The sequence below is a fragment of the Salvelinus fontinalis genome, chromosome 28 (assembly GCF_029448725.1).
Source record: "Salvelinus fontinalis isolate EN_2023a chromosome 28, ASM2944872v1, whole genome shotgun sequence".
Lineage (NCBI taxonomy): Eukaryota > Metazoa > Chordata > Actinopteri > Salmoniformes > Salmonidae > Salvelinus > Salvelinus fontinalis.
In genome coordinates, this window is record NC_074692.1 from 28,083,634 (window position 1) to 28,109,849 (window position 26,216).

At 41.6% G+C, this 26,216-nt stretch overlaps 1 protein-coding gene across 1 annotated transcript in view; it reads right to left on the reverse strand.

Moving 5' to 3' along the window:
* LOC129826536 (hexokinase-2-like) overlaps positions 1 to 17,097 on the reverse strand; it is a 75,346-nt gene extending 58,249 nt beyond the window's left edge. The window contains exons 1-2 of the mRNA XM_055887390.1: positions 16,795 to 17,097; positions 65 to 227 (exon numbers count right to left, since the gene is read on the reverse strand). Of these exons, the coding sequence (XP_055743365.1) occupies positions 65 to 227; positions 16,795 to 16,857 (226 nt within the window). The 5' untranslated portion in view covers positions 16,858 to 17,097. The remainder of the gene's footprint in view (positions 1 to 64; positions 228 to 16,794) is intronic.
* Positions 17,098 to 26,216: the final 9,119 nt, after the last annotated feature.

A 26,216-nucleotide genomic window follows, 5' to 3' on the forward strand; every position in this document is an offset into this window, starting at 1 on the left:
CACAACGTAAATAAAATAGAAATGACTCAGATGTCTGTCAGACCCCCTCCACCGACCCCCTTACCTGTCCCGTCAGGGGTGGAGCGCACAAATGTGGGCAGCATCTTCACAGCGGCCGTAGTGTTGGAGTCACGGCCTAGCCCCTTATCCATCTCCCTCCGGAACCTCTCAGACACGTCAATCAGGTTCTCGTCCGATAACCGCAGGTGGTACAAGAATTTATCCACCTTAAGAGGGAGAGAGGGAGAGAGAGAGGAAGAAAACAGAGTAAGATAGATATACAGAGCATTCGGAAAGTGTTCAGACCCAATGACTTTTTCCACATTTTGTTACGTTACATCTTAATTCTAAAATTGAATTAATTATTTTTTTGCATCAAAACACACAAAAAAAAAACATAATGACGAAGCAAAAACAGGTTTAGACATTTTTGCAAATATACACTACTGTTCAAAAGTTGAGGTCACTTAGAAATGTCCTTGTTTTTGAAAGAAAAGCCAATTTTTTGTCCATTAAAATAACATCAAATTGATCAGAAATACAGTGTAGACATTGTTCATGTTGTAAATGACTATTGTAGATGAAAACGGCAGCTTTTTAATGGAATATCTGCATAGGCTTACAGAGGTCCATTATCAGCAACCATCACTCCTGTGTTCCAGTGGCACGTTGTGTTAGCTAATCCAAGTTTATAATTTTAAAAAGGCTAATTGATCATTAGAAAACACTTTTGCAATTACAGTTGAAGTCGGAAGTTTACATACGAGTTAATGCCACCAACCAAAGTTTTTTTCAACCACTCCAGAGTTCCTCTGTCCAGTGTCTGTGATATTTTGCCCAGTGTCTGTGATATTTTGCCCATCTTAATCTTTTCTTTTTATTGGCCAGTCTGAGATATGGCTTTTTCTTTGAAACTCTGCCTAGAAGGCCAGCATCCCGGAGTCGTCTCTTCACTGTTGACATTGACTGGTGTTTTGGTGGGTACCATTTAATGAAGCTGCCAGTTGAGGCTTCCGGAAAGGAAATAAAAGATGAGGCGTCTGTTTCTCAAACTAGAGAATAATATACTTGTCCTCTTGCTCAATGTCTACAGTACACTATCTTTTATTTCCTTTTATTTTTGTATTATTATTATTATATATTTTTTAATTTTACCCCCTTTTCATAGTATCCAATTGTTAGTAGTTACTATCTTGTCTCATCGCTACAACTCCCGTACGGGCTCGGGAGAGACAAAGGTCGAAAGCCATGCGTCCTCCGAAACACAACCCTACCAAGCCGCACTGCTTCTTAACACAGCGCGTATCCAAACCGGAAGCCAGTCGCACCAATGTGTTGGAGGAAACACCGTGCACCTGGCGACCTGGTTAGCGTGCACTGCGCACGGCACGCCACAGGAGTCGCTAGTGCGCGATAAGACAAGGATATCCCTACCGGCCAAACCCTCCCTAACCCGGACGACGCTAGGCCAATTGTGCGTCGCCCCATGGACCTCCCGGTCACGGCCGGCTGCGAAAGAGCCTGGGCTCGAACCCAGAGTCTCTGGTGGCACAGCTAGCACTGCGATGCAGTGCCCTAGACCACTGCGTCACCCGGGAGGCCCTGTACACTGTATTTCTGATCAATTTTATATTATTTTAAATGGACAAAAAAAAAAAAGCTTTTCTTTCAAAAACAAGGACATTTTTAAGTGACCCCAAACTTTTGAACTTTAGTGAATATAAAAAAAACAGAAATACTTTATTTACATAAGTATTCAGACCCTTTGAAAAGAGACACAATTTAGGTCAGGTGCATCCTGTTTCTATTGATCATCCATGAGATGTTTCTACAACTTTATTGGAGTCCACCTGTGGTAACTTCAATTGATTGAACATGATTTGGAAAGGCACACACCTGTCTCTATAAGGTCCCACAGTTGACAGTGAATGTCAGAGCAAAAACCAAGCCATGAGGTAGAAGGAATTGTCAGTAGAGCTCCGAGACAGGATTGCGTCGAAGCACAGATCTGGGGAAGGGTACCAAAACATTTCTGCAGCATTGAAGGTCTCAAAGAACACAGTGGCCTCCATTATTCTTAAATGGAAGTAAACTCAGCAAAAAAAGAAACGTCCTCTCACTGTCAACTGCGTTTATTGTCAGCAAACTTAACATGTGTAAATATTTGTATGAACATTAGATTCAACAAATGAGACAAACTGAACAAGTTCCACAGACATGTGACTAACAGAAATTGAATAATGTGTCCCTGAACAAGGGGGGGGGGGTCAAAATCAAAAGTAACAGTCAATGCAGCTGGTGGCCACACCATATACTAAGTACTGCAGTGCATCTCCTCCTCATGGACAGCAGCAGATGTCCCAGTTCTTGCTGTGAGATGTTACCTCATTCTTCCACCAAGGCACCTGCACGTTCCTGGACATTTCTGTGGGGGGGAAATGGTCCAGCCCTCTGGGATCCAACAGGTCCCAGACGTGCTCAATGGGATTGAGATCCGGGCTCCTCGCTGGCCATGGCAGAACACTGACATCCATGTCTTGCAGGAAATCACGCACAGAACAAGCAGTATGGCTGGTGGCATTGTCATGCTGTAGGGCCATGTCAGGATAAGCCTGCAGGAAGGGTACCACGTGAGGGAGGAGGATGTCTTCCCTGTAACGCACAGCATTGAGAATGCCTGCAATGACAACAAGCTCAGTCCGATGATGCTGTGACAAACCGCCCCAGACGATGACAGACCCTCCACCTCCAAAATCGATCCCAGTCCAGAGTACAGGCCTCGGTGTAACACTCATTCCTTCGATGATAAACGCGAATCCGACCATCACCCCTGGTGAGACAAAACCGCGACTCATCAGTGAAGAGCACTTTTTGCCAGTCCTGTCTGATCCAGCGACGGTAGGTTTGTGCCCATAGGCAACGTTGTTGCCGGTGATGTCTGGTGAGGACCTGCCTTACAACAGACATACAAGCCCTCATTCCAGCCCCTCTCAGCCTATTGTGGACAGTCTGAGCACTAATGGAGGGATTGTGCGTTCCTGGTGTAACTCGGGCATTTGTTGTTGCCATCCTGTACCTGTTCCGCAGGTCTGATGTTCGGATGTACCGATACTGTGCAGGTGTTGTTACACGTGGTCTGCCACTGCTAGGACGATCAGCTGTCCGTCCTGTCTCCCTGTAGCCCTGTCTTAGGCGTCTTACAGTACGGACATTGCAATGTATTGCCCTGGCCACATCTACAGTCCTCATGCCTCCTTGCAGCATGCCTAAGGCACGTTCACGCAGATGGGCAGGGATTCTGGGCATCTTTTGGTGTTTTTCAGAGTCAGTAGAAAGGCCTCTTTAGTGTCCTAAGTTTTCATAACTGTGACCTTAATTGCCTACCATCTGTAAGCTATTACTGTCTTAACGACCATTCCACAGGTGCATGTTCATTAATTGTTTATGGTTCATTGAACAAGCATGGGAAGCAGTGTTAAAACCTTTTACAATGAAGATCTGTGAAGTTATTTGGATTTTTACGAATTATCTTTGAAAGACAGGGTACTGAAAAAAGGATGTTTCTTTTTTTGCTGAGTTTAGTTTGGAACCACCAAGACTCTTTCTAGAGCTGGCCGCTCGGCCAAACTGAGCAATCGGGGGAGGTGACCAAGAACCCGATGGTCACTGACAGTGCTCCACAGTTCTCTGGTGATGTTTTTCAGCAGCAGGGACTGGGAGACTAGTCAAGATTTAGGGAGCAAAGTACAGAGAGATCCTTGATGAAAACCTGCTCCAGAGCACTCAGGACCTCAGACTGGGGTGAAAGTTCACCTTCCAACAGGACAACAACCCTAAGCACACAGCCAAGCCCAAGCTGGGGTGGCTTCAGGACAAGTCTGTGAATGTCCTTGAGTGGCCCCAGCCAGAGCCCGGACTTGAACCTGATCGAACATCTCTGGAGTGACCTGAAAATAGCTGTGCAGTGATGCTCCCCATCCAACCTGACAGAGCTTGAGAGGATCTGCAAAGAATAATGGGAGAAACTCCACAAATACTGGTGTGCCATGCCTCTAGCGTCATACCCAAGAAGACTCGAGGTTGCAATCGCTGCCAAAGGTGCTTCAACAAAGTACTGAGTAAAGGGTCTGAATACTTATGTAAATATGATATTTCAGTGTTAATACATTTGCAACAATTTTGAAAAACCTGTTTGTTTTGTCATTATGGGGTATTGTGTGTAGATTGATGAGCGGGGGAAAGAATGAATCCATTTTAAAATAAGGCTGTAACAACAAAATGTGGAAAAGGTCAAAGGGTCTTAATGCTTTCCGAATGCACTGTAACTGGAATCTGGTAAAGGTATTTATCCACCTGACCTTAGGAAAGGGCAACAGAGAAAAGAAGATGCATTATTACAACAGGCCTTGTTCGAGACAGAAAGGCTAATAGGGCAGGAGCATGGTTCCTGTTTCTGTAGCGTGAGGCAGCTTGACGTACCAGTCTACCCCCTGGACAGGACGCTATTGATTCCTTATTGAATGTCTGACTTACAGCCTGACATGAGTAATCAATGCTCATGAGGTTTACCGTGCAGTGACAATGGGTAGCTAATAGCTATACAAAGGAACCATCTGTTTGCTTACGTGGTTATAAGTGTATGTCTCTATTTTGTTGCTTTCCCACTGAAGTTACATAACGTTGTGTTGAATTAGCACAATTAGTATGTGTGTGTGTAACCGATTATATACTTGTGTGAACCAGAAGTCCTCACAAGACAGGTAAACCAAAGATAATTCTGAGAAGTGAGGACATTTTGCCAGTCCTCAAAGGGAAAGGGCTATTTTAGGCTTAGGAGTTAGTGTTAGGTTTAAGGTTAAGGTTAGGTTAAGAGATAATAGGATTTTGAATGGTAATCAATTGTTGGTTCCTAAAAAGTCCTCACAAGTATAGTAAAACAAACGTGTGTGTGCGAGTTAGAGCTGGGATGATAAATTGGAAATTATCGACAACGACCATACCGATTACTTATCACAGGCATTTTGCTGATATTGTGTATTATGATAAGTAGCCTATACAAGAGAAATGTGAAGTTTGAAATTAAATAAGTTTGCTCATATGGGTTGTAAACCCTTTACAATCATGGGAATTGGCTATATCGATAGGGCTTAATTCAAATGTTTCTTACAGAATCAATATGACAAGTATATGCATAACGTTGGACCACAACAGTTCCCCTGAAAAGACTGAATCCAAACATTAGTGTTGATTTTATGTTTACTGTACTTTGAGGCATTTGTTGATAAGAAATCTGAAAACACTCTGGATACATTCAGTAACATGATATGACTATTCCTGGAAAATATGTGGGGTAGGTGAAAAATAAGACAAACAAATTACAAGGTTAAGTGAGAGGACTAATTGGTGTCTCCAAGTGGCCACACACCTCTCTAAAGTGTGCACAGTTCCTAAGCAATTTCAATGCACTTTTATGACTAAAGGACTATGAACTCTGCTGCACACCGCATCAAGTCATCTCTGACTTGAAGTGGAAAATACTTATTTTCCACCATAATTTGCAAATAAATTCATTAAACATGCTACAATGTGATTTTCTGGATTTTTTTTCTTCTCATTTTGTCTGTCATAGTTGAAGTGTACCTATGATGAAAATTATAGGCCTCTCATCTTTTTAAGTGGGAGAACTTGCACAATTGGTGGCTGACTAAATACTTTTTGCCCCACTGTATATTCATACTGATAGTGTACATTTGTACATCCACTGTATGTGTATAGCTGCTCATTCTCATAGCTCTATGCTCACTCTACCTAGTTCTATATAATGTACGTTTTTTAAACTCTGCTGTCTGTATTCTGTCTCTAAATGTTGTCGATCACAAGCAACACCATATTACCTAGTCAAAATCTGAGTACGTGTAAATGTACTTGGCGAATAAGGGTGATTCTGACTCAGAGTCATCAACCATAAGGTCCTTCTTTGAGCTATTCTAACTAGAGGTCGACCGATTATGATTTTTCACCGCCAATAGCGATTATTGGAGGACCCCAAAAAAAGCCGATACCGATTATTGGAGGACCCCAAAAAAAGCCGATACCGATTAATCGGACGATTTTTATTTATTTATTTGTAATAATGACAATTACAACAATACTGAATGAACACTTATTTTAACTTAATAAAATCTATTTAGCCTCAAATAAATAATGAAACATGTTCAATTTGGTTTAAATAATGCAAAAACAAAGTGTTGGAGAAGAAAGTAAAAGTGCAATATGTGCCATGTAAGAAAGCTAACGTTTAAGTTCCTTGCTCAGAACATATGAAAGCTGGTGGTTCCTTTTAACATGAGTCTTCAATATTCCCAGTTAAGAAGTTTTAGGTTGTATTTATTATAGGAATTATAGGACTATTTCTCTCTATACGATTTGTATTTCATATACCTTTGACTATTGGATGTTCTTATAGGCACTTTAGTATTGCCAGTGTAACAGTATAGCTTCCATCCCTCTCTTTGCCGCTACCTGGGCTCGAACCAGGAACACATCGACAACAGCCACCGTCGAAGCAGCGTTACCCATGAAGAGCAAGGGGAACAACTACTCCAAGTCTCAGAGCGAGTGACGTTTGAAACGCTATTAGCACGCACCCCGCTAACTAGCTAGCCATTTCACATCGGTTACACCAGCCTAATCTCGGGAGTTGATAGGCTTGAAGTCATAAACAGCGCAATGCTTGAAGCATTGCTAAGAGCTGCTGGCAAAACGCACGAAAGTGCTGTTTGAATGAATGCATAAGAGCCTGCTGGTGCCTACCATCGCTCAGTCAGACTGCTCTATCAAATCATAGACTTAATTATAACATAATAACACAGAAATACGAGCCTTAGGTCATTAATATGGTAGAATCCGGAAACTATCATCTCAAAAACAAAACGTTTATGCTTTCAGTGAAATACGGAACCGTTCCGTATTTTATCTAATGGGTGGCATCCATAAGTCTAAATATTCCTGTTACATTGCACAACCTTCAATGTTATGTCATAATTACATAAAATTCTAGCAAATTAGTTCGCAATGAGCCAGGCGGCCCAAACTGTTGCATATACCCTGACTCTGCGTGCAATGAACGCAAGAGAAGTGACACAATTTCACCTGGTTAATATTGCCTGCTAACCTGGATTTCTTTTAGCTAAATATGCAGGTTTAAAAATATATATTTCTGTGTATTAATTTTAAGAAAGGCATTGATGTTTATGGTTAGGTACACGTTGGAGCAACGACAGTCCTTTTTCGCGAATGCGTACTGCATCGATTATATGCAACGCAGGACACGCTAGATAAACTAGTAATATCATCAACCATGTGTAGTTATAACTAGTGATTATGATTGATTGATGGATTGTTTTATATAAGATAAGTTTAATGCTAGCTAGCAACTTACCTTGGCTCCTTACTACATTCGCGTAACAGGCGGGCTCCTCGTGAGGTAGGTGGTTAGAGCATTGGACTAGTTAACCGTAAGGTTGCAAGATTGAATCTCTGAGCTGACAAGGTAAAAATCTGTCGTTCTGCCCCTGAACAAGGCAGTTAACCCACCGTTCCTAGGCCGTCATTGAATATAAGAATGTGTTCTTAACTGACTTGCCTAGTTAAATAAAGGTGTAAAATAAAAATAAAAAGGCAAAAATCGTCATCCAAAATTAGCGATTTCCGATTGTTATGAAAACTTGAAATCGGCCCTAATCAATCGGCCATTCCGATTAATCGGTCGACCTCTAATTCTAACTGTGCTGTTGAGGAACTAGAGCAAGCACACTTGTAGGTCATTTCATTTGGAGCACAATCCTGCATCCCCGGCATCACAAATTACTGTTGTTGTTCAAAAATCCCCAAAAAACATTTTTTGGAGGGAAAGCTTGTTCTATTGCCAACATGATCAGCTAAGATATAAACTATGATCTTACAGTGTTCAGCTTTTACAAGGTAATTCAGAGAAACAGATCATTTTGGTGCTCATAAAAAAGGAGTCTTGTGAGCATTCAGGTTTATGCGCCCAGGCAAATTTTCTTCACAATAAATAAACATAGACTCCTTCTGTTCAGAACAACCCAGGGTATGATTCCATTTAATCTTGGAACTGTACATCAAACATAGTGATCATAAATGTTGAAGCTGTATATGACACAAGTTTTATGATTTCGAAATGTGAAGTGCACATTTGGACTCACAGGTGTTTGCCTAGCTTGTGTAACATCAAAGCACTATTTATTATAATCCTCAACGTCTCTTCTTTCAAAATACACTTCTTGTCGAGCGAGGTTCAGAACGGCTGTCAGTCCAAACCCATACAGTGCTGTGAATCGCAGAGCCTATAGCATGTTACTGTACAGCTACTATGTTCCAATTTAGGTGTTTATTAGTGCCCAAACCTGGCAAATCACGATATGGATTTTTGTCCATATCACCCATTTCTAGTGTGTGTAGCTATTAGGATTGCAAAGGGTCGGAAACTTTCGGGTAAATTTATTTTTTCAGAAAATTTTGTATGGGAAGTTAAGCCCGAGAATTTGTGGAATTTTGCTTAAATTCATCAAAAAAAGTTAGCTTATAACAGTGAACCTTTGAAGGATACACATAAGGCAATTCTAGGTCTTGTGGTATATTTTGGTTAAACTATCCCCAATGCAATAGAATTGCAACCCTCTGCATACACAGTGCATTCTTCCATCACATGTGCAGTGAACTCTTCCATCACATGTACAGGTGATTCTCAAGATCATGCACACTAATGAGATGCTATTGAGCCCACACTACTACACTGTCTGAGCCAAGGACTACATGCTTTCTGGTAAGTTTTGATTACAATACTGGGTGGGGTGAAAATATTTTATATGACATGAACATTTTTTTTGTTTACTAGTAAATAGTAGCCTACAGCAAAGTGTGTTTAAATCATTTCTAACTTGTTAACCTGTTAAGGCTAGGGGGTGCTGTTGTCACTATTTATGGAAATCGTGTAATTTTTGAAACGGCTTCCTACAAAATTCTTGATCGTACAATATGCATATTATTATTATTATTGGATAGAAAACAGTCTATAGTTTCTATAGCAGAACTCATTCTACAGCAATTTCCCTGACATGGAGTCAGATTTCACACATTTTGGCCCCTGTTCTGGAGTCAGTTTTAAGGCCACTGTTATTCCTATGAGTATACGGACACTGCTTACGTCTTCCCCTGGATGCCTTTACGTGATGACGCTTTGAATGGTATCGATTGCCCAATCACAGCCACTATAAATGAAAAAATCCTGTAGGTAGGAACTCTTTTATAGGTGCGTCAGGCGCGCGGAGGACACTGACCTACTGTTTTTCCAAGCATTAGTGTAGCCAGTTATATTTCTCCGGTCATATTTTTACTCGTTATAGGAGTTAAAAACATCATAAGGTAGTTAATTTAAAGCGTTTTATAGCAATTTATATCCGTTTAGTGCGATTTTGGGACATTTATTTCTGAGCCACTGTGAATCTCTGGGCACCGTTCCAGTTCACGCCGAACTCAATGTGCATTTCTGCATGGCAAGAGGACAGCTTTCGACCAAAAGACGATTAGACCCAAGAAAGGATTCTTTGACCAAGATTCTGATGGAAGAACAGCTCAAAGTAGGAACAATTTATTATGATAAATCGTGTTTCTGTCGAAAAATGTTAGTGGCTTAGGACGCCATCTTTTTTGACGTAGCTTCGCTTGGCGCAAACTGTATTGAAAAGTAAGAATAATTTAAAAAAATGTAATTCCGCGATTGTATTAAGAATTAAATTGTCTATCAATCGCTGTCCACCCTATATTTTTTAGTCACGTTTATGAGTATTTACGTATACGACTAGATCACTGTCTAATATCGCGCACGACATTTTCTGACCAGCTGGGCTACTTTTCTCATTGTCTAACCATGTTTTTGGTGGCTAAATATGCACATTTTCGAACAAACTGTATATGTATGTTGTAATGTGATGTTACAGGAGTGTCATCTGAAGAATTCTGAGAAGGTTAGTGAAAAAATTAATATATTTTGGCGATGTTTACGTTATCGCTCTCTCTTTGGCTAGAATCAATGCTGGGGTAATGTTTGCACATGTGCTATGCTAATATAACGATTTATTGTGTTTTCGCTGTAAGACACTTAGAAAATCTGAAATATTGTCTGTATTCACAGGATCTGTGTCTTTCGATTAGTGTATGCTGTGTATTTTTACGAAATGTTTGATGATTAGTAATTAGGTAAACACGTTGCTCATTGTAATTATTCTAGTCCATTTGTGACGGTGGGTGCAATTGTAAACTATGACATCTACCTGAAATATGCACATTTTTCTAACAAAACCTATCCTATACCATAAATATGTTATCAGACTGTCATCTGAGGAGGTTTTTTCTTGGTTAGTGGCTATCAATTTCTTAGTTTAGCCGAATTGGTGATAGCTACTGGTGTTGGTGGACAAAGAAAAGATGGTGGATTATGCTAATGTCTTTAGCTAATAGATTTACATCTTTACATATTGTGTCTTCCCTGTAAAACATTTTAAAAATCAGACATGTTGGCTGGATTCACAAGATCTGTGTCTTTCATTAGATGTATTGGACTTTAATGTGTGAAAGTTAAATATTTAAAAAATATTTTTTTTTTGAATTTCGCGGCTCTGCCTTTTCAGTGGGGGTGGGGGGGGGGGGGGGGGGGGGGGGTGCCGCTAGCGGCACCCCAGTCCTAGACAGGTTAACAAGTTCTGCTAGTTAGTTTTTGCTACCATGTGGGTTTTAGCTTGCTTGAGCCTTCTGAGGACTTAATTCACCTGTTTCCATACAGGTTTAATTTAAAAACATTTATCTTACAAAGGGGTTGTTTATAATAACTACTTAACTATTTATCTGTACATGGAATTGTATTATTACTTTTTTTACTAATTGTTTTCTAATCTTTACAAGAAAATGCCACGGGCACTATCTGATGTGTGGAGACATTTCACTGCAGCTATTGTAGAAGGAAAAGCTGTGTACATTTGCAAATACTGTGCCAAATCATGTGAAGAATGCAACAAAGATGCAGAATCATATGGCCAAGTGCATAAAGTTCCCTCAGTGCTCACAACAAGCAACCTCTGACAAATGTCCCTCTACTTCTATTCGAGGTGAAAATGATGAATCAGACACCTTATCGACAGCAACAGCTCATGGTCCTCCTGAAATCAGAAGGTTTTTTGACTCAATGGAGGAACGCAGTCAGAGAAATGTTGACGAATGTCTTACTCAAGCTGTGTATGCAACTCGTTCACCTCTGATTCTCACAGACAATGTGTATTGGAAGAGATTTCTGAATGTTCTTCGCCCAGCATACACCCCTCCAACCAGACATGTTTTATCTACTAATTTCATGGATGCAGAGTTCAACAGAGTTCAAGTGAAGGTCAAGCAAATCATAGAGAAAGCAGACTGTATTGCAATCATCTCTGGTGGGTGGTAGAATGTTCGTGGGCAAGGAATAATTAACTACATCATCTCCACCCCTCAACCAGTATTCTACAAGAGCAGACACAAGGGACAACAGACACATCGGTCTCTACATTGCAGATGAGCTGTAGGCAGTCATCATTGACCTTGGACCACAGAAGGTATTTGCACTGGTGACAGACAATGCTGTGAACATGAAGGCCACTTGGTCTAAAGTGGAGGAGTCCTACCCTCACATCACACCCATTGGCTCTGCTGCTCATGCATTGAATCTGCTCCTCAAGGACATCATGGCACTGACAACAATGGATACACTCTACAAGAGAGCCAAGGAAATGGTTTGGAATGTGAAGGGTCATAAGGTTATAGCAGCAATCTACCTCACCAAGCAAAGTGAGAAGAATAAGAGTACCACACTGAAGCTGCCCAGCAACACCCGTTAGGGTAGTGTTGTCATCATGTTTGACAGTCTCCTGGAGGGGAAGGAGTCTCTCCAAGAAATAGCCATATCACAGTCTGCCGATATGGACAGCCCCATCAAGAGGATCCTCCTGGATGATGTATTTTGGGAGAGAGTGATAAGCAGCCTGAAACCTATATCAGTAGCCATTGCACGGATTGAGGGAGACAACTGCATCTTGTCTGATGTTCAGACTCTGCTTGCAGATGTAAGAGAATAAATCTGTACTGCCATGCCCACTTCACTGTTGCTCAAAGCAGAGGAAACTGCAGTTCTGAAATACATCAAAAAGCGTGAAGACTTCTGCCTGAAGCCCATACACGCCACAGCGTACATGTTGGACCCAAAGTATGCTGGCAAGATCATCCTGTCTGGTGCAGAGATCAACAAAGCCTACGGTGTCATCACTTTCTGGAATTTTCCAAGCTGTTTAAAGGCACAGTCAACTTAGTGTAAGTGAACTTCTGGCCCACTGGAATTGTGATACAGTGAATTATAAGTGAAATAATCTGTCTGTAAACAATTGTTGGAAAAATTACTTGTGTCATGCAAAAAGTAGATGTCCTAACCAACTTGCCAAAACTATAGTTTGTTAACAAGAAATTTGTGGAGTGGTTGAAAAACTAGTTTTAACGACTCCAACCTAAGTGTATGTAAACTTCCGACTTCAACTCTACATATCCCAACCAGAAGCCATGGATTACAGGCGACATCCGCATCGAGCTAAAGGCTAGAGCTGCTGCTTTCAAGGAGCGGAACACTAATCCGGACACTTATAAGAAATCCTGCTATGCCCACTTAATCCTGTCAATACAGGATTAAGATTAAATCCCACTACACTGGCTCTGACGCTCGTTGGATGAGGCAGGGCTTGAAAACTATTACGGACTCCAAAGGGAAACCCAGACGTGAGCTGCCCAGTGATGCGAGCCTACCAGATAAGCTAAATAACTTCTATGCTCGCTTCGAGGCAAGCAACACTGAAGCATGCATAAGAGCAAAAGCTGTTCTGGATAACTGTGATAACGCTCTCGGTAGACAATGTGAACAAGACCTTTAAACAGGTCAACATTCACAAAGCCGCGGGGCCAGATAGATTACCAGGACGTGTACTCAAAGCATACGCGGACCAACTGGCAAGAGCCTTCACTGACATTTTCAATCTCTCCCTGACTGAGTCTGTAATACCTACATGTTTCAAGCAGACCACCATAGTCCCTGTGCCCAAGGATGCGAAGGTAACCTGCCTAAATGATTACCACCCCGTAGGACTCTCGTCGGTTGGCATGAAGTACTTTGAAAGGCTGGTCATGGCTCACATCAACAGCATCCTCCCGGATACCCTAGACCCACTCCATATTGCATACCGCCCCAACAGATCCACAGATGACGTAATCTCAATCTTTCTGCCCTTTCCCACCTAGACAAAAAGGAACACCTATGTGAGAATACTGTTTATTGACTACAGCTCAGCGTAGCACCATAGTGCCCATGCAGCTCATCACTAAGCTAAGGACCCTGGAACTAATTACCTCCCTCTGCAACTGTATCCTGGACTTCCTGACTGGCCACCCCCAGGTGTTAAGGGTAGGCAACAACACGTCTCCCACGCTGATCCTCAACACTGGGGCCCCTCAAGGGTGTGTACTTAGTCCCCTCCTGTACTCCCTGTTCACCCACAACTGCGTGGCCAAACACAACTCAAACACCATTATCAAGTTTGCTAACGACACAACAATGGTATGCCTGATCACCGACAACAAAGAGACGGCCTACAGGGAGAAGGTTAGAGAACTGTCAGTATGGTGCCAGGACAACAACCTCTCCCTCAATGTGAGCAAGACAAAAGGAGCTGATCGTGGACTACAGGAAAACGTGGGCCGAACAGGCCCCCATTAACATCAACGACGCTGTAGTGGAGCGGGTCGAGAGTTAAGTTTCTTGGTGTCCACATCACCAACAAACTATTATTGTCCAAACATACCAAGACCGTCGTGAAGAGGGCACAACACCTCTTCCCCCTCATGAGATTGAAAAGATTTGGCATGGGTCCCCAGATCCTCAAAAAGTTCTACAGCTGCACAATCGAGAGCATCCTGACCGATTGCATCACCAACTGGTATGGCAACTGCACAGCATCTGACCGTAAGGCACTAGAGAGGGTAGTGCGTACGGCCCTGTACATCACTGGGACCAAGCTTCCTGCAATCCTGGACATATGTAATAGGTGTTGTCAGAGAAAAGTCCATAAAATTGTCAGAGACTTCAGTCACCCAAGTCATGGACTGTTTTCTCTGCTACCGCACAGGAAGTGGTACCACCGGACTATTACATTGACCCCCCCTCCCCTCCATTTGTTTTGTACACTGCTGCTACTCACTGTTTATTATCTATGTATAGTCACCTCACCCCTACTTACAAGTACAAATTATCATTGTATGCTGTAGCGTTAAGATTGTCCTTCACTGGAACTAAGGGGCCTAGCCCGAACCATGAAAAAAACAGCCCCAGACCATTATTCCTCCTCCACCAAACTTTACAGTTGCCACTACTTTGAGGCAGGTAGCGTTCTCCTAGCATCCGCCAAACCCAGATTTGTCCGTCGGACACCGAGGGTGAAGCGTGATTCATCACTCCAGAGAATGTGTTTCCACTGCTCCAGAGTCCAATGGAGGCGAGCGTTACACCATTCCAGCAGGCGCTTGGCATTGCACATGATGACCTTAGGCTTGTGTGCGGCTGCTCCGTCATGGAAACCCATTTCATGAAGCTCCCAACTAACAGTTATTGTGCCGATGTTGCTTCCAGAGGCAGTTTGGAACTCGGTAGTGAGTGTTGCGAGCGAGGACAGATGATTTTTACACGCAAGTTGCTTCAGCACTCGACGGTCCCGTTCTGTGAGCTTGTTTGGCCTACCACTTTGTGGCTGAGCCGTTGTTGCTCCTAGACGTTTCCACTTCACAATAACAGCACTTACACTTGGCAGCTCTAGCGGGGCAGAAATTTGACAAACTGACTTGTTGGAAAGGTGACATCCTATGACAGTGCCATGTTGAAAGTCACTGAGCTCTTCAGTAAGGCCATTCTACTGCCAATGTTTGTCTATTAAGAATGCATGGCTGTTTGCTCGATTTTATACACCTGTCAACAATGGGTATTTGTATTTATTAAGGATCCCCATTAGCAGTTGCCAAAGCAGCAGCTACTCTTCCTGTGGTCCAGCGACATTAAGGCAGTGTGGCTGAAATAGCTTTTGTATATATAGTGCATGCCCTGCTCCTTCCCTGACTTTATTGTCAATGTCAGAATTTTGAAATAACAAACAGAAAAGTATTTAGAGCCTTTTTACCTATTTTTTTCACACCTATTCCTAACTTAACCCGCCAAGACAATGTGCTGTAGGATGTTAGTACCCAGCCAGGCGCTCTCTCTCCTCACTGAATGAATGACAAATGGGTGATAATTGTGCACCTTACTTCACAATTGAATTTAAATTAGGCCTAACTGAATGATAAGGAGGGTGAAGAAGTTGATTTAATTTAGAAAGACAAACGTGTAATGATGAGTTTGTGTTACGCCTATTTACCAGCAGCAAATAATTTGACCTCGGGCCTTACGGGTTCATATTATTATTTTTTACGTTTTACTTTGTAAAAATAAGCTGCTATGGGACTGTTCTAATTACTATAACTCTATTACTAATCAAATTTACTGTCATGGAAAAAAAAACATGCTACATGTTGAAGTGGGACTTTAGAATAACGCAAACATATCCTTGACTGTATACAAGTTGATGAGCGGGAAACAAACGATGCACGTCACCCGGCACTGGCGGCCACTCGAAATTACACCTAAACTACAGTACGAGTCAAAAGTTGGACACACCTACTCATTCAAGGGCTTTTCTTTATTTTTACATTGTAGAATAATAGTGAACACATCAAAACTCTGAAATAACACATATGGAATGATGTAATAACCAAAAAAAGTGATAAACAAATCAAAATATATTTTATATTTGTCCTGATAGCTTCTGGTGTGGATGAACAAAATCAACATGCGCGCTACGGCGCACGCAGATGAACGCGCGTCCCGGTCTAGTCAGCATGTTAACCTCTCAATACTTTCCGCATCCAATGTCATTCAGCCATCCCTGATTAACGTGCATAGGTAGCCTACATAAACCTTTTGAAGTAATGGTTTGACAATCAGATGAAAACAACATGATTGGTTGTGTTCATGCCACATTAAAAGGTAGGCTAGTACATGTAAACGTTAAAAGGACAAATCTTTACTATTAGGCCCATAGAGATCCTATTAAATGCATATGGATTTTGTATGTAATTCTGTGATTAACGGCCACATAAGAGGTCCCCGCATATGTAAGAAATTAAATCTACTTTCACCCCTGCATAACATAGTCAAACACGAGTTACATTTTTAACTAGCCATCCATAGACCAGGCCAACAGCTTTAACTGGCATTGTGCCGACGCTAGAAGATGCGCGCTTATTGCATATCTGATAACAAGTCAGTAAAAGTCCATATTTGGGCATTGCTCGCCAACCGCCAGTGTCTTCAAAATTAATTTACTTAGCTAGTGTTGATAGACATTGATGTGGTACAATTGACGGAAAATAAAACTAGCTAGCTAGCTACCACTGATAAGAGTAAATTCAACGGAATTGTGCATGGCTCTAGGAGGCTGGCTTGATGTTCCACTGACCCTGCAATGCCAACATGACCAGAGACGTCACGTGGCGTACCTTCTAGTAACTTAGCCTCTTCAAATTAGCAAAAATACACGTTTCTAACCAGTAGCCACTTACTTGTTGAACCTTGTCATGGTGGAGCTCCGTGAAGTAGTATGCCAGAAGATGAGAGGCTATCATCGTCGTTATGAATGTCCTTCTCCTCTACCACTTAACTAGCTAACTATGTTAATTAAATTATTTCCTAATAGCGGGCTTGTTCGTTAAACATTCGGCAACTAGTCATAACATTGAACAGAATCTGCACTGGCCTTCGTAACGACACTGTAAGCTACTACGACTTTATAGAGATGTAGACTACAGAAGTCACATACTTCAAACGAGTATTCTTACGGTTATTGCAGGCACGAGGAAGGTGTGGCTTATTTCGTGTCGCCGTCTAATGAAAAGCAAATGATGATATACTCTAATAGTTTATGAATGGATTTGATAGCCTACCTATAATCAAATCTTCTCACAATTATACAACATCGCATTAAATATTATGATTGAATTAACTCTCAAAGCAACTTTTGATTAATTTGATATATAGTGTATCTTATTGATAGAGATACAACTCCATAATCTTATTTCTGTAAAACAACACTGACCTTGGTTACTGGTATTATGTCAACATGAGATCACAACATAATGATTTTTAATAAAATAGTGTATCTCATAGAGCTATAACAGTGTTTCCCAAACTCTGTCCTCTGGACCCCAAGGGGTGCATATTTTGGGTTTGGCCCTAACACTACACAAATGATTCAAATGATCAAAGCTTGATGATTAGTTGATTATTTAAATCAGCTGTGTAGTGCTAGATCAAAAACCAAAATGTGCAGCCCTTGGGGTCCCAAGGACAGAGTTTGGGAAACCTTGCTATACAGCCAAGATACAAACAATCAATTAATCAAATGTATTTTATAAAACCCATTTTACATGAGTAGTTTTTACATCAGTAGTCACAAAGTGTTGTACTGGTAACTTAAATAATGTTTACATACTGATTTACTCACTTCATATGTATATAAGGTATTCTAGCCAAGGCTCATCCTATATAACTATTGCTGTACAGACCTTTTCTATTCATATACTGTCCATAACGTCTATACACACCATTATTTATATACAATGAAGTCGGAAGTTTACATACACCTTAGCCAAATACATTTAAACTCAGTTTTTCACAATTCCTGACATGTAATCCTCGTAAAAATTCCCTGTCTTAGGTCAGTTAGGACCACCACTTTATTTTAAGAATGTGAAATGTCAGAATAAAAGTACAGACTGTCACGCCCTGGCCTTAGTATTCTTTGTTTAATTTATTATTTTAGTTAGGTCAGGGTGTGACATGGGGATGTATGTGTTTTGTATTGTCTAGGGGTTTGTATGTTTAATGGGGCAGTGTCTTGTCTAGGTGTTTGTATGTCTATGGCTGCCTAGATTGGTTCTCAATTAGAGACAGCTGTGGTTTATTGTCTCTGATTGAGAGCCATATTTAAGGCAGCCATAGACATTTGGGTTTTGTGGGTAATTGTCTATGTTCTATGTTGCATGTGTGCACTTAGTTCAGTTTAGCTTCGCGATCGTTTGTTTTTTCCTTCATTAAAAGAAGATTGATTTTTTCACGCGCTGCGCCTTGGTCCTCTCTCTCTCAAGAAGACGATCGTGTCACTAGCTCCAACAGTGCAGCAATACAAAGCAACACATGCAAATCCGAAAAACAAAAAGAAAGGAATATATGTCAGAGTCCGGAATATATACACTACCGGTCAAAAGTTTTAGAACACCTACTCATTCAATGTTTTTTCTTTATTTTTTCTATTTTCTACATTGTAGAATAATAGTGAAGACATCAAAACTAAGAAATAACACATATGGAATCATGTTAATATAAGAGTGTGCAAAGCTGTCATCAAGGCAAACAGTGGCTACTTTGAAAATCTAAAATATATTTTGATTTCTGTAACCCTTTTTTGGTTACTACATGATTCCATGTGTGTTATTTCATACTTTTGATGTCTTCACTATTTGTCTACAATGTTGAAAAATATGTCATGGCTTTAGAAGCTTCTGATAGGCTAATTGACATCATTTGAGTCAATTGGAGGTGTACCTGTGGATGTATTTCAAAGCCTACCTTCAAACTCAGTGCCTCTTTGCTTGACATCATGGGAAAATCAAAAGAAATCAGCCAAGACCTCAGAAAGAAAACTGTAGACCTCCAAAAGTCTAGTTCATCCTTAGGTGGAATTTCCAAATGCCTGAAGTTACCACATTCATCTGTACAAACAATAGTACGCAAGTATAAACACCATGGGACCACACAGCCATCATACCACTCAGGAAGGAGATGCGTTCTGTCTCCTAGAGATGAACGTACTTTGGTGCAAAAGTGCGAATCAATCCCAGAACAATAGCAAAGGACCTTGTGAAGATGCTGGAGGAAACAGGTACAAAAGTATCTATATCCACAGCAAAATGAGTCCTGTATCGACATAACCTGAACGGCTGCTAAGCAAGGAAGAAGCCACTGCTTCAAAACCGCCATAAAAAAATCCAGACTACGGTTTGCAACTGCATATGGGGACTAAGATCGTACTTTTTGGAGGAATGCCCTCTGGTCTGATGAAACAGAAATAGAACTGTTTGGTCATAATGACCATCGTTATGTTTGGAGGAAAAAGGGGGACGATTGCAAGCCGAAGAACACCATCCCAACCGCGAAGCACGGGGGTGGCAGCATCATGTTGTGGGGGGGCTTTGCAGCAGGCGGGACTGGTCCACATCACAAAATAGATGGCATCATGAGGCAGGAAAATTATGTGGATATATTGAAGCAGCATCAAGACATCAGTCAGGAAGTTAAAGCTTGATCGCAAATGGGTCTTCCAAATGGACAATGACCCCAAGCATACTTCCAAAGCTGTGGCAAAATGGCTTAAGGACAACAAAGTCAAAGTATTGGAGTGGCCATCACAAAGCTCTGACCTCAATACTATAGAACATTTGTGGGCAGGACTGAAAAAGCATGTGTGAGCAAGGAGGCCTACAAACCTGACTCAGTACACCAGCTCTGTCAGGAGGAATGGGCCAAAACTCACCCAACTTATTTTGGGAAGGCTACCCAAAATGATAGACCCAAGTTAAACACTTTAAAGGCAATACTACCAAATACCAATTGAGTGTATGTTAACTTATAACCCACTGGGAATGTGATGAAACAAATAAAAGCTGAAATAAATTGTTCTGTGTCACGATCGTCATAATAAGCGGACCAAGGTGCAGCGGGAAATGAAGTCATCTTCTTTTATTAAAGATGACGAAACACGAAACAAACACTTTTACAAAACAACAAACGACCGTGAAGCTACAAACGTAAGTGCATACACAAGCTACAAACGTTCAACATAGACAATTACCCACAAACAGCTAAAGCCTATGGCTGCCTTAAATATGGCTCCCAATCAGAGACAACAATAACCAGCTGTCTCTGATTGAGAACCAATTCAGGCAACCATAGACTTTCCTAGACACCTACACTGAACACTAACCCATCTACTCTACTTAACCCCCTAAACCATACAACCACCCTAGACAATACAAAAAACACATACCTTCCCCATGTCACACCCTGACCTAACTAAAATAATAAATTAAACAAAGAATACTAAGGCCAGGGCGTGACAGCTAGGAACAAGCATTTCACTACACCTGCAAAATATGTGCACACGACCAATAAAATGTTATTTGATTTACAGATACCTAGCCTAAAACCCCAAAGAGCAAGCAAAGCAGATGTAGAAGCACAGTGCACAGTGGCTAGGAAAAACTCCCTAGAAAGGCAGGAAACTAGAAAGGAATCAGGCTTTGAGGGGTGGAGATTTTAAGAGTACATGGCCATAAAGTCTGGACGTGAAGAACTTGTCCTTACTTTCAGGGAGTAGTTCAATCTATTGGCATGAAGTTTCTGTAATGACTGATTCTGTCACTGTGAAAATGCACATTTTCACATTCTTGTACTGAATAGAAAAAAAGTAAATCTCAAGAATGTTTGTGAAGAATCTATTGTATGGCACTAAATCAACAAGACAGAGAGAAGTATTTCCACAACACTGTTGTCTAGCCAGGTGCCACTCAGTGTGTGTGTGTGTGTGTGTGTGTGCACGCGTGCGTGCGTGGTTGTATTACATGCGCCAAGCCAAGGTCATTCTCTGCAACAAGTAATACAATTTTTATCATACTAACAAAATCGCAGTGCTTTTGTTCATGTACATCTGCATATCCCACAAAGCTAGGCATTACAAGGCCATTTCACACTGCATTGTTATTAGCCCCGGGCTATCTTATCCCCAGTCTAGACTGGCCCTCGATAGCTTAGCCTGTGTTTACACAAGCATTTGTTAACCCTGGGCTGCTTTAGCCCTGGGCTAAGGATTCACACATATTCCACAGCCCTGGGCTAACGGACAAACAGACATGCGACCAACATTCTATCTCTGCCACATGACCAATGTTATAAGTAATAATGCATTTCTTTTTAGACATTATTTCATCCTGCTTCTATTCTAGCCTAGCATTTTATTTCCGACAGTGATATTTTGTATAAACCTTGCTGTGTGCCTGTCCGACCTCGGAAACAATGAGCATGGTTACACGCACACAATAATGTGATTATTGTGGATAGTCAGGTTAATATAATAGTTTGTTTAAAACATTTAGATGCTTTGCAAGAAGAACGATTTCCCAAATAATGGATACATCTGAAATCATTTACATTTTTACAGACCGCAATTAGGGTTGGCATAAGTGCGTTGCTCGTGGGCACATTGACAGATTTTTCACCTAGTTGACTCTGGTGTTGTGCCGAAAAGCGCACATACTCAATTCTTCATTACTGCGACTTGCTTACTAGTTGAGATTTCTGCCCTTCACTCCGTTATCAGTTTAGCCTACATTTCACTGATCTTAGTAGCAGAAATAATTTTTTATTTGTGTCCTTCAAGGCAGCTGTCAACGATCACATTAGGCTGCGTTTCATTAAATGTTTTTATGGCCGTTTGATCGCGGGGGAGGCACTAGCAATGTCTGCAGTTTTTGGTTTGGCTATTTGTGTATTAGTCTATAAATAAATAACTTTTCCAAAATCTCTCCCATGGCTTATTCGACTACTAGTTGTTCTGAAATGTTTATTGCTGGCCTACATTTTACTCCCTCCTCTGTTTAATATAACACACATACAATAACTATTAATTTCGGTTACCTATCCTGACGTGAAGTTTGTTCTATAGAAAGTATTTGACTCTGATATCTGTGCCACAGAAAGTATTTGACTCTAGCCACAAAATTAAGGAAATTAGAAGGGGGAAATAAAGGATTTCCTTTATTTTGTGGTTAGAGTCAAATACTTTCTGTGGCACACACTACTGGTCAACAGTTACCAAAATGATTATGAAGTGAGCCAGGCCTTGCAGTCCCAAGATAGAAGGGGGAGTAGAATTTCGTCTGGCAAGAAAATGGCCTTGCCGAAATCCTTCCCCCCTTCTAATTTCCTTAATTGTGTGGCTGGGGTCAAATACTTTCTGTAGCACACACTATACTGGTCAACATGAGCTACCAAAAGTGATTATGAAGTGTGCCAGGCCTTGCAGTCCCAATATAGAATTGGGGGGGGGGGGGATTTGGGGAGGCCCCCCCCCCTTCTAATTTCCTTAATTTTGTCACTAGAGTCAAATACTTTCTGTGGCACACATCAGAGTCAAATACTTTCTATAGAACAAACTTCATGTTAGGATAGGCAACCGAAATGAATAATTAATGTATGTGTGTTATATTAAACATAGAGATGGGAGTAAAATGTAGGCCAGCAATAAACATTTCAGAACAACTACTAGTCGAATAAGACATGGGAAAGAAGACACATTTTGGCAAAGAGATTCATTTATAGACTAATACACTTGAAACAAATAGCCAAACCGAAAACTGCAGATATTACTAGTGCCTCCCCGCTATCAAACCGACATAAAAAAAAAAAAATGAAATGCAGAATAACGTGATCATTGACAGCTGCCTTGAAGGACACAAATAAATGCTTTCTGCTACTAAGATCAGTGAAATATAGGCTAAACTGACAACGGAGTGAAGAGCAGAAATCTCAACTAGCAAGCAAGGCGCAGCAATGAAGAATTGAGTGTGTGCATGTTCACGCTAAGGGGGGGGGGAGAATTCCTGCAGGGGGGGGAGAATTCCTGCAGGGGGGAGATTTTCGGCAGAATACCTGGAGTCAAACTAGTGACCTTTTGGTTACTGGCCCAACGCTCTTAACCGCTAGACTACCTACTGATGGAACTTTGATAAATTCAGAAAATCGGCAATCTAAGTAAACGTTCTACCACAGTGAGCATGTTGTTTTTGGGAGGACTATTTGATTCAGAGTTTTCCGAACTCATATCACTCACATAAGAAGGAAGCTTACGCTACCCGGATGCTGACCCGTGCGCACATCAAATACACCTCTGGAACGCCGATTAAGCTGTTTAGGCCTACATGTCCTAATAATTCTAAATATTTATCAGAAAACCAGGTGTTTTAATCAGCATATGCTTAATTCGATTTTGACCTTATATCGAATTAAGATACACAGAGTAACATGTTCACATGACTATTGCATAATCTGTCTACTGCCGTAACCCATTTCATGACAATTATTAGCGTGCATGTAAACATTGGCTACTCGATGACGAGGCAGTGCAGGGCTTGGGATCCCGGGATCGCAGGCAGTTGGATCAGGAGGGCCAAGAGGTTGTAAATGAGGGTGTCCGCATACCGGGACTAGATGTACCTCAACAGTCTGATGACAACAGGATGGTGGACATGCACATCATTGACGATGGTGAGGGAGACTTACAAATAAAATGTATGATTCACTCATGCCTGGTTTTGTTCAATATTATGATTCACACTTTACTCTTCCTTCACAGAACTTCACCCCCCAGAGCCAACTGTGTTGGAGGAGGATGAGGCAGAGCAGGAGCAGCAGATGTATCTGGAGAAGCAGAGGAAGCTCAAACAGAAGCAGCTGTTCAAAGACTGGGGACAAGGTGTGAACATTCTATTCATAACTGTTCCTCTCTTTACTTACAATGCTAGAATATAACTTTGGCCAAAGATCCTATCCAGTGCAGTGATCTCTCCTTTGACAACTGAAAACAGCAATATTGTGTGGATTACTATAAAACATGTGATATTCAATCACCAATAAATGTTAAATGGTTAAGAAGTTGTTCTTACTCTCTTGCAGAGCAGGTCCGATTTACGTTGTTCATTGTTCGATTACATACATTTTCAGGTCCACTGTAGACCTACAGGAATAGACACAGACTCTGGCTCCCAAGGACAATAACAAGGTGATGTTGGAGGAGAATACCAAGATGCAGGCAGTAAAAGACAAATTATGTACACAAATGAAGGGAGGAATGGAGGACTGGATTTCCAAGATGGATTTAATTGGGAACAAAAGAGTTGTGCAGGCCAGGGGCAAAGTAAAGATCTCCATGAACCAACACGAATTGGATGCTGCTTGATTTAAAGTTAAAACACACCTTAATTAACAGATTAAGCACTTGAGGATACCTTAAGAGTCATAAATGCCATCACTGGTAAATATTCTAGAATGTAGGTGATTTTAAGGATTACATTCAATTCCATGATGTCTGTGTAAATTGTGCCCTCGCAATGGAACTGAAGGATGACGGCGTGTATTGCAATGAAACTCATAATTTTAATGGGACACATGAAACAGGGAGTTACTTTATTGTTTTAACCCTTGAAGCACTGCTGTGCAATCACATTTTTATTTATTTAACTAGGCAAATCAGTTAAGAACAAATTAATATTTACAATGACGGCCTACCCTGGCGACGCTGAGCTGATTGTGCGCCGCCCTATGGCAGTGAAAGGGATCCAGGCCAATTGGCAAAATAGGTATTGTAGCCCAAGGAGTGGCTGATGGAGTTAGCTAAAGAGGTCCATCAGCCACTCTTTGGGCTACAATACCTATTTTGCCAATTGGCCTGGACCCCTTTTACTGCCGATACGGAGCCCCGCCGATTCATCACGACTGGACTACCAACGTAACCCACCCGAGAGGGTTTTTCAACAGGCTCCTCCGTCGTGACGTCCAATGAATGCCCATCTGCTAGCCTGCTAGCCGCGGCCCGCTAACTGTCTAGAGCATATCGGACTGTTAGTTGAAGACGTACATCAGCCAATTTCTCGGGCTACTATACCTATTTTGCCAAAATGGCCTGGACCCTTTTACTACACGGAGCCCTGCTGATCCATCACGACTGGTCTGCCAACGTAACCGCATGAGAGGGCTACAACAGACTTCTTCCGTCGCGACGTCCCTCTAATGCCCTTCTGCTAGCCTGCTATCCCCGGCCCGCTAGCTGTCTGAATCGCTGTGTATCCACTGAATCGCTGCTACTCACTGGACCATATGATCACTCGGCTACACACGCCTCTCCCTATTGTCAATATGCCTTGTCCATTACTCTCTTATTTCACTGTAGAGCCTCCAGCCCTGCTCAATATGCCTTAGCTAACTCTTTTGTTCCACCTCCCACACATGCAGTGACCTCACCTGGTTTAAATGGTGTCTCTAGAGACAATACCTCTCTCATCGTCACTCAATGCATAGGTTTACCTCCACTGTAATCACATCCTACCATACCTTTGTCTGTACATTATACCTTGAATCTATTCTAACACGCCCAGAAACTTGCTCCTTTTACGCTCTGTTCCGAACGTACTAGACGACCAGTTCTTATAGCCTTTAGCCGTACCCTTATCCTACTCCTCCTCTGTTCCTCTGGTGATGTAGAGCTTAATCCAGGGCCTGCAGTGCCTAGCTCCACTCCCATTCCCCAGGCGCTCTCATTTGTTGACTGTTGTAACCGTAAAAGCCTTGGTTTCATGCATGTTAACATTAGAAGCCTACTCCCTAAGTTTGTTTTATTCAGTGCTTTAGCACACTCTGCCAACCCGGATGTCCTAGTTGTGTCTGAATCCTGGCTTTTCCATCCCTAACTATAACATTTTCAGACAAGATAGAACTGGCAAAGGAGACGGAGTTGCAATCTACTGCAGAGATAGCCTGCAGAGTTCTGTCTTACTATCCAGGTCTGTGCCCAAACAATTTGAGCTTCTACTTTTAAAAATCCACCTTTCCAGAAACAAGTTTCTCACCGTTGCCGCTTGCTATAGATCACCTTCTGCCCCCAGCTGTGCCCTGGACACCATATGTGAATTGATTGCCTCCCATCTATCTTCAGAGCTCGTGCTGTTAACATCCCTACAATCTAAGATTGATGCCCTCAATCTCACACAAATTATCAATTAACCTACCAGGTACAACCCCAAATCTGTAAACACAGTCACCCTCATAGATATCATCCTAACCAACCTGCCCTCCAAATACACCTCTGCTGTCTTCA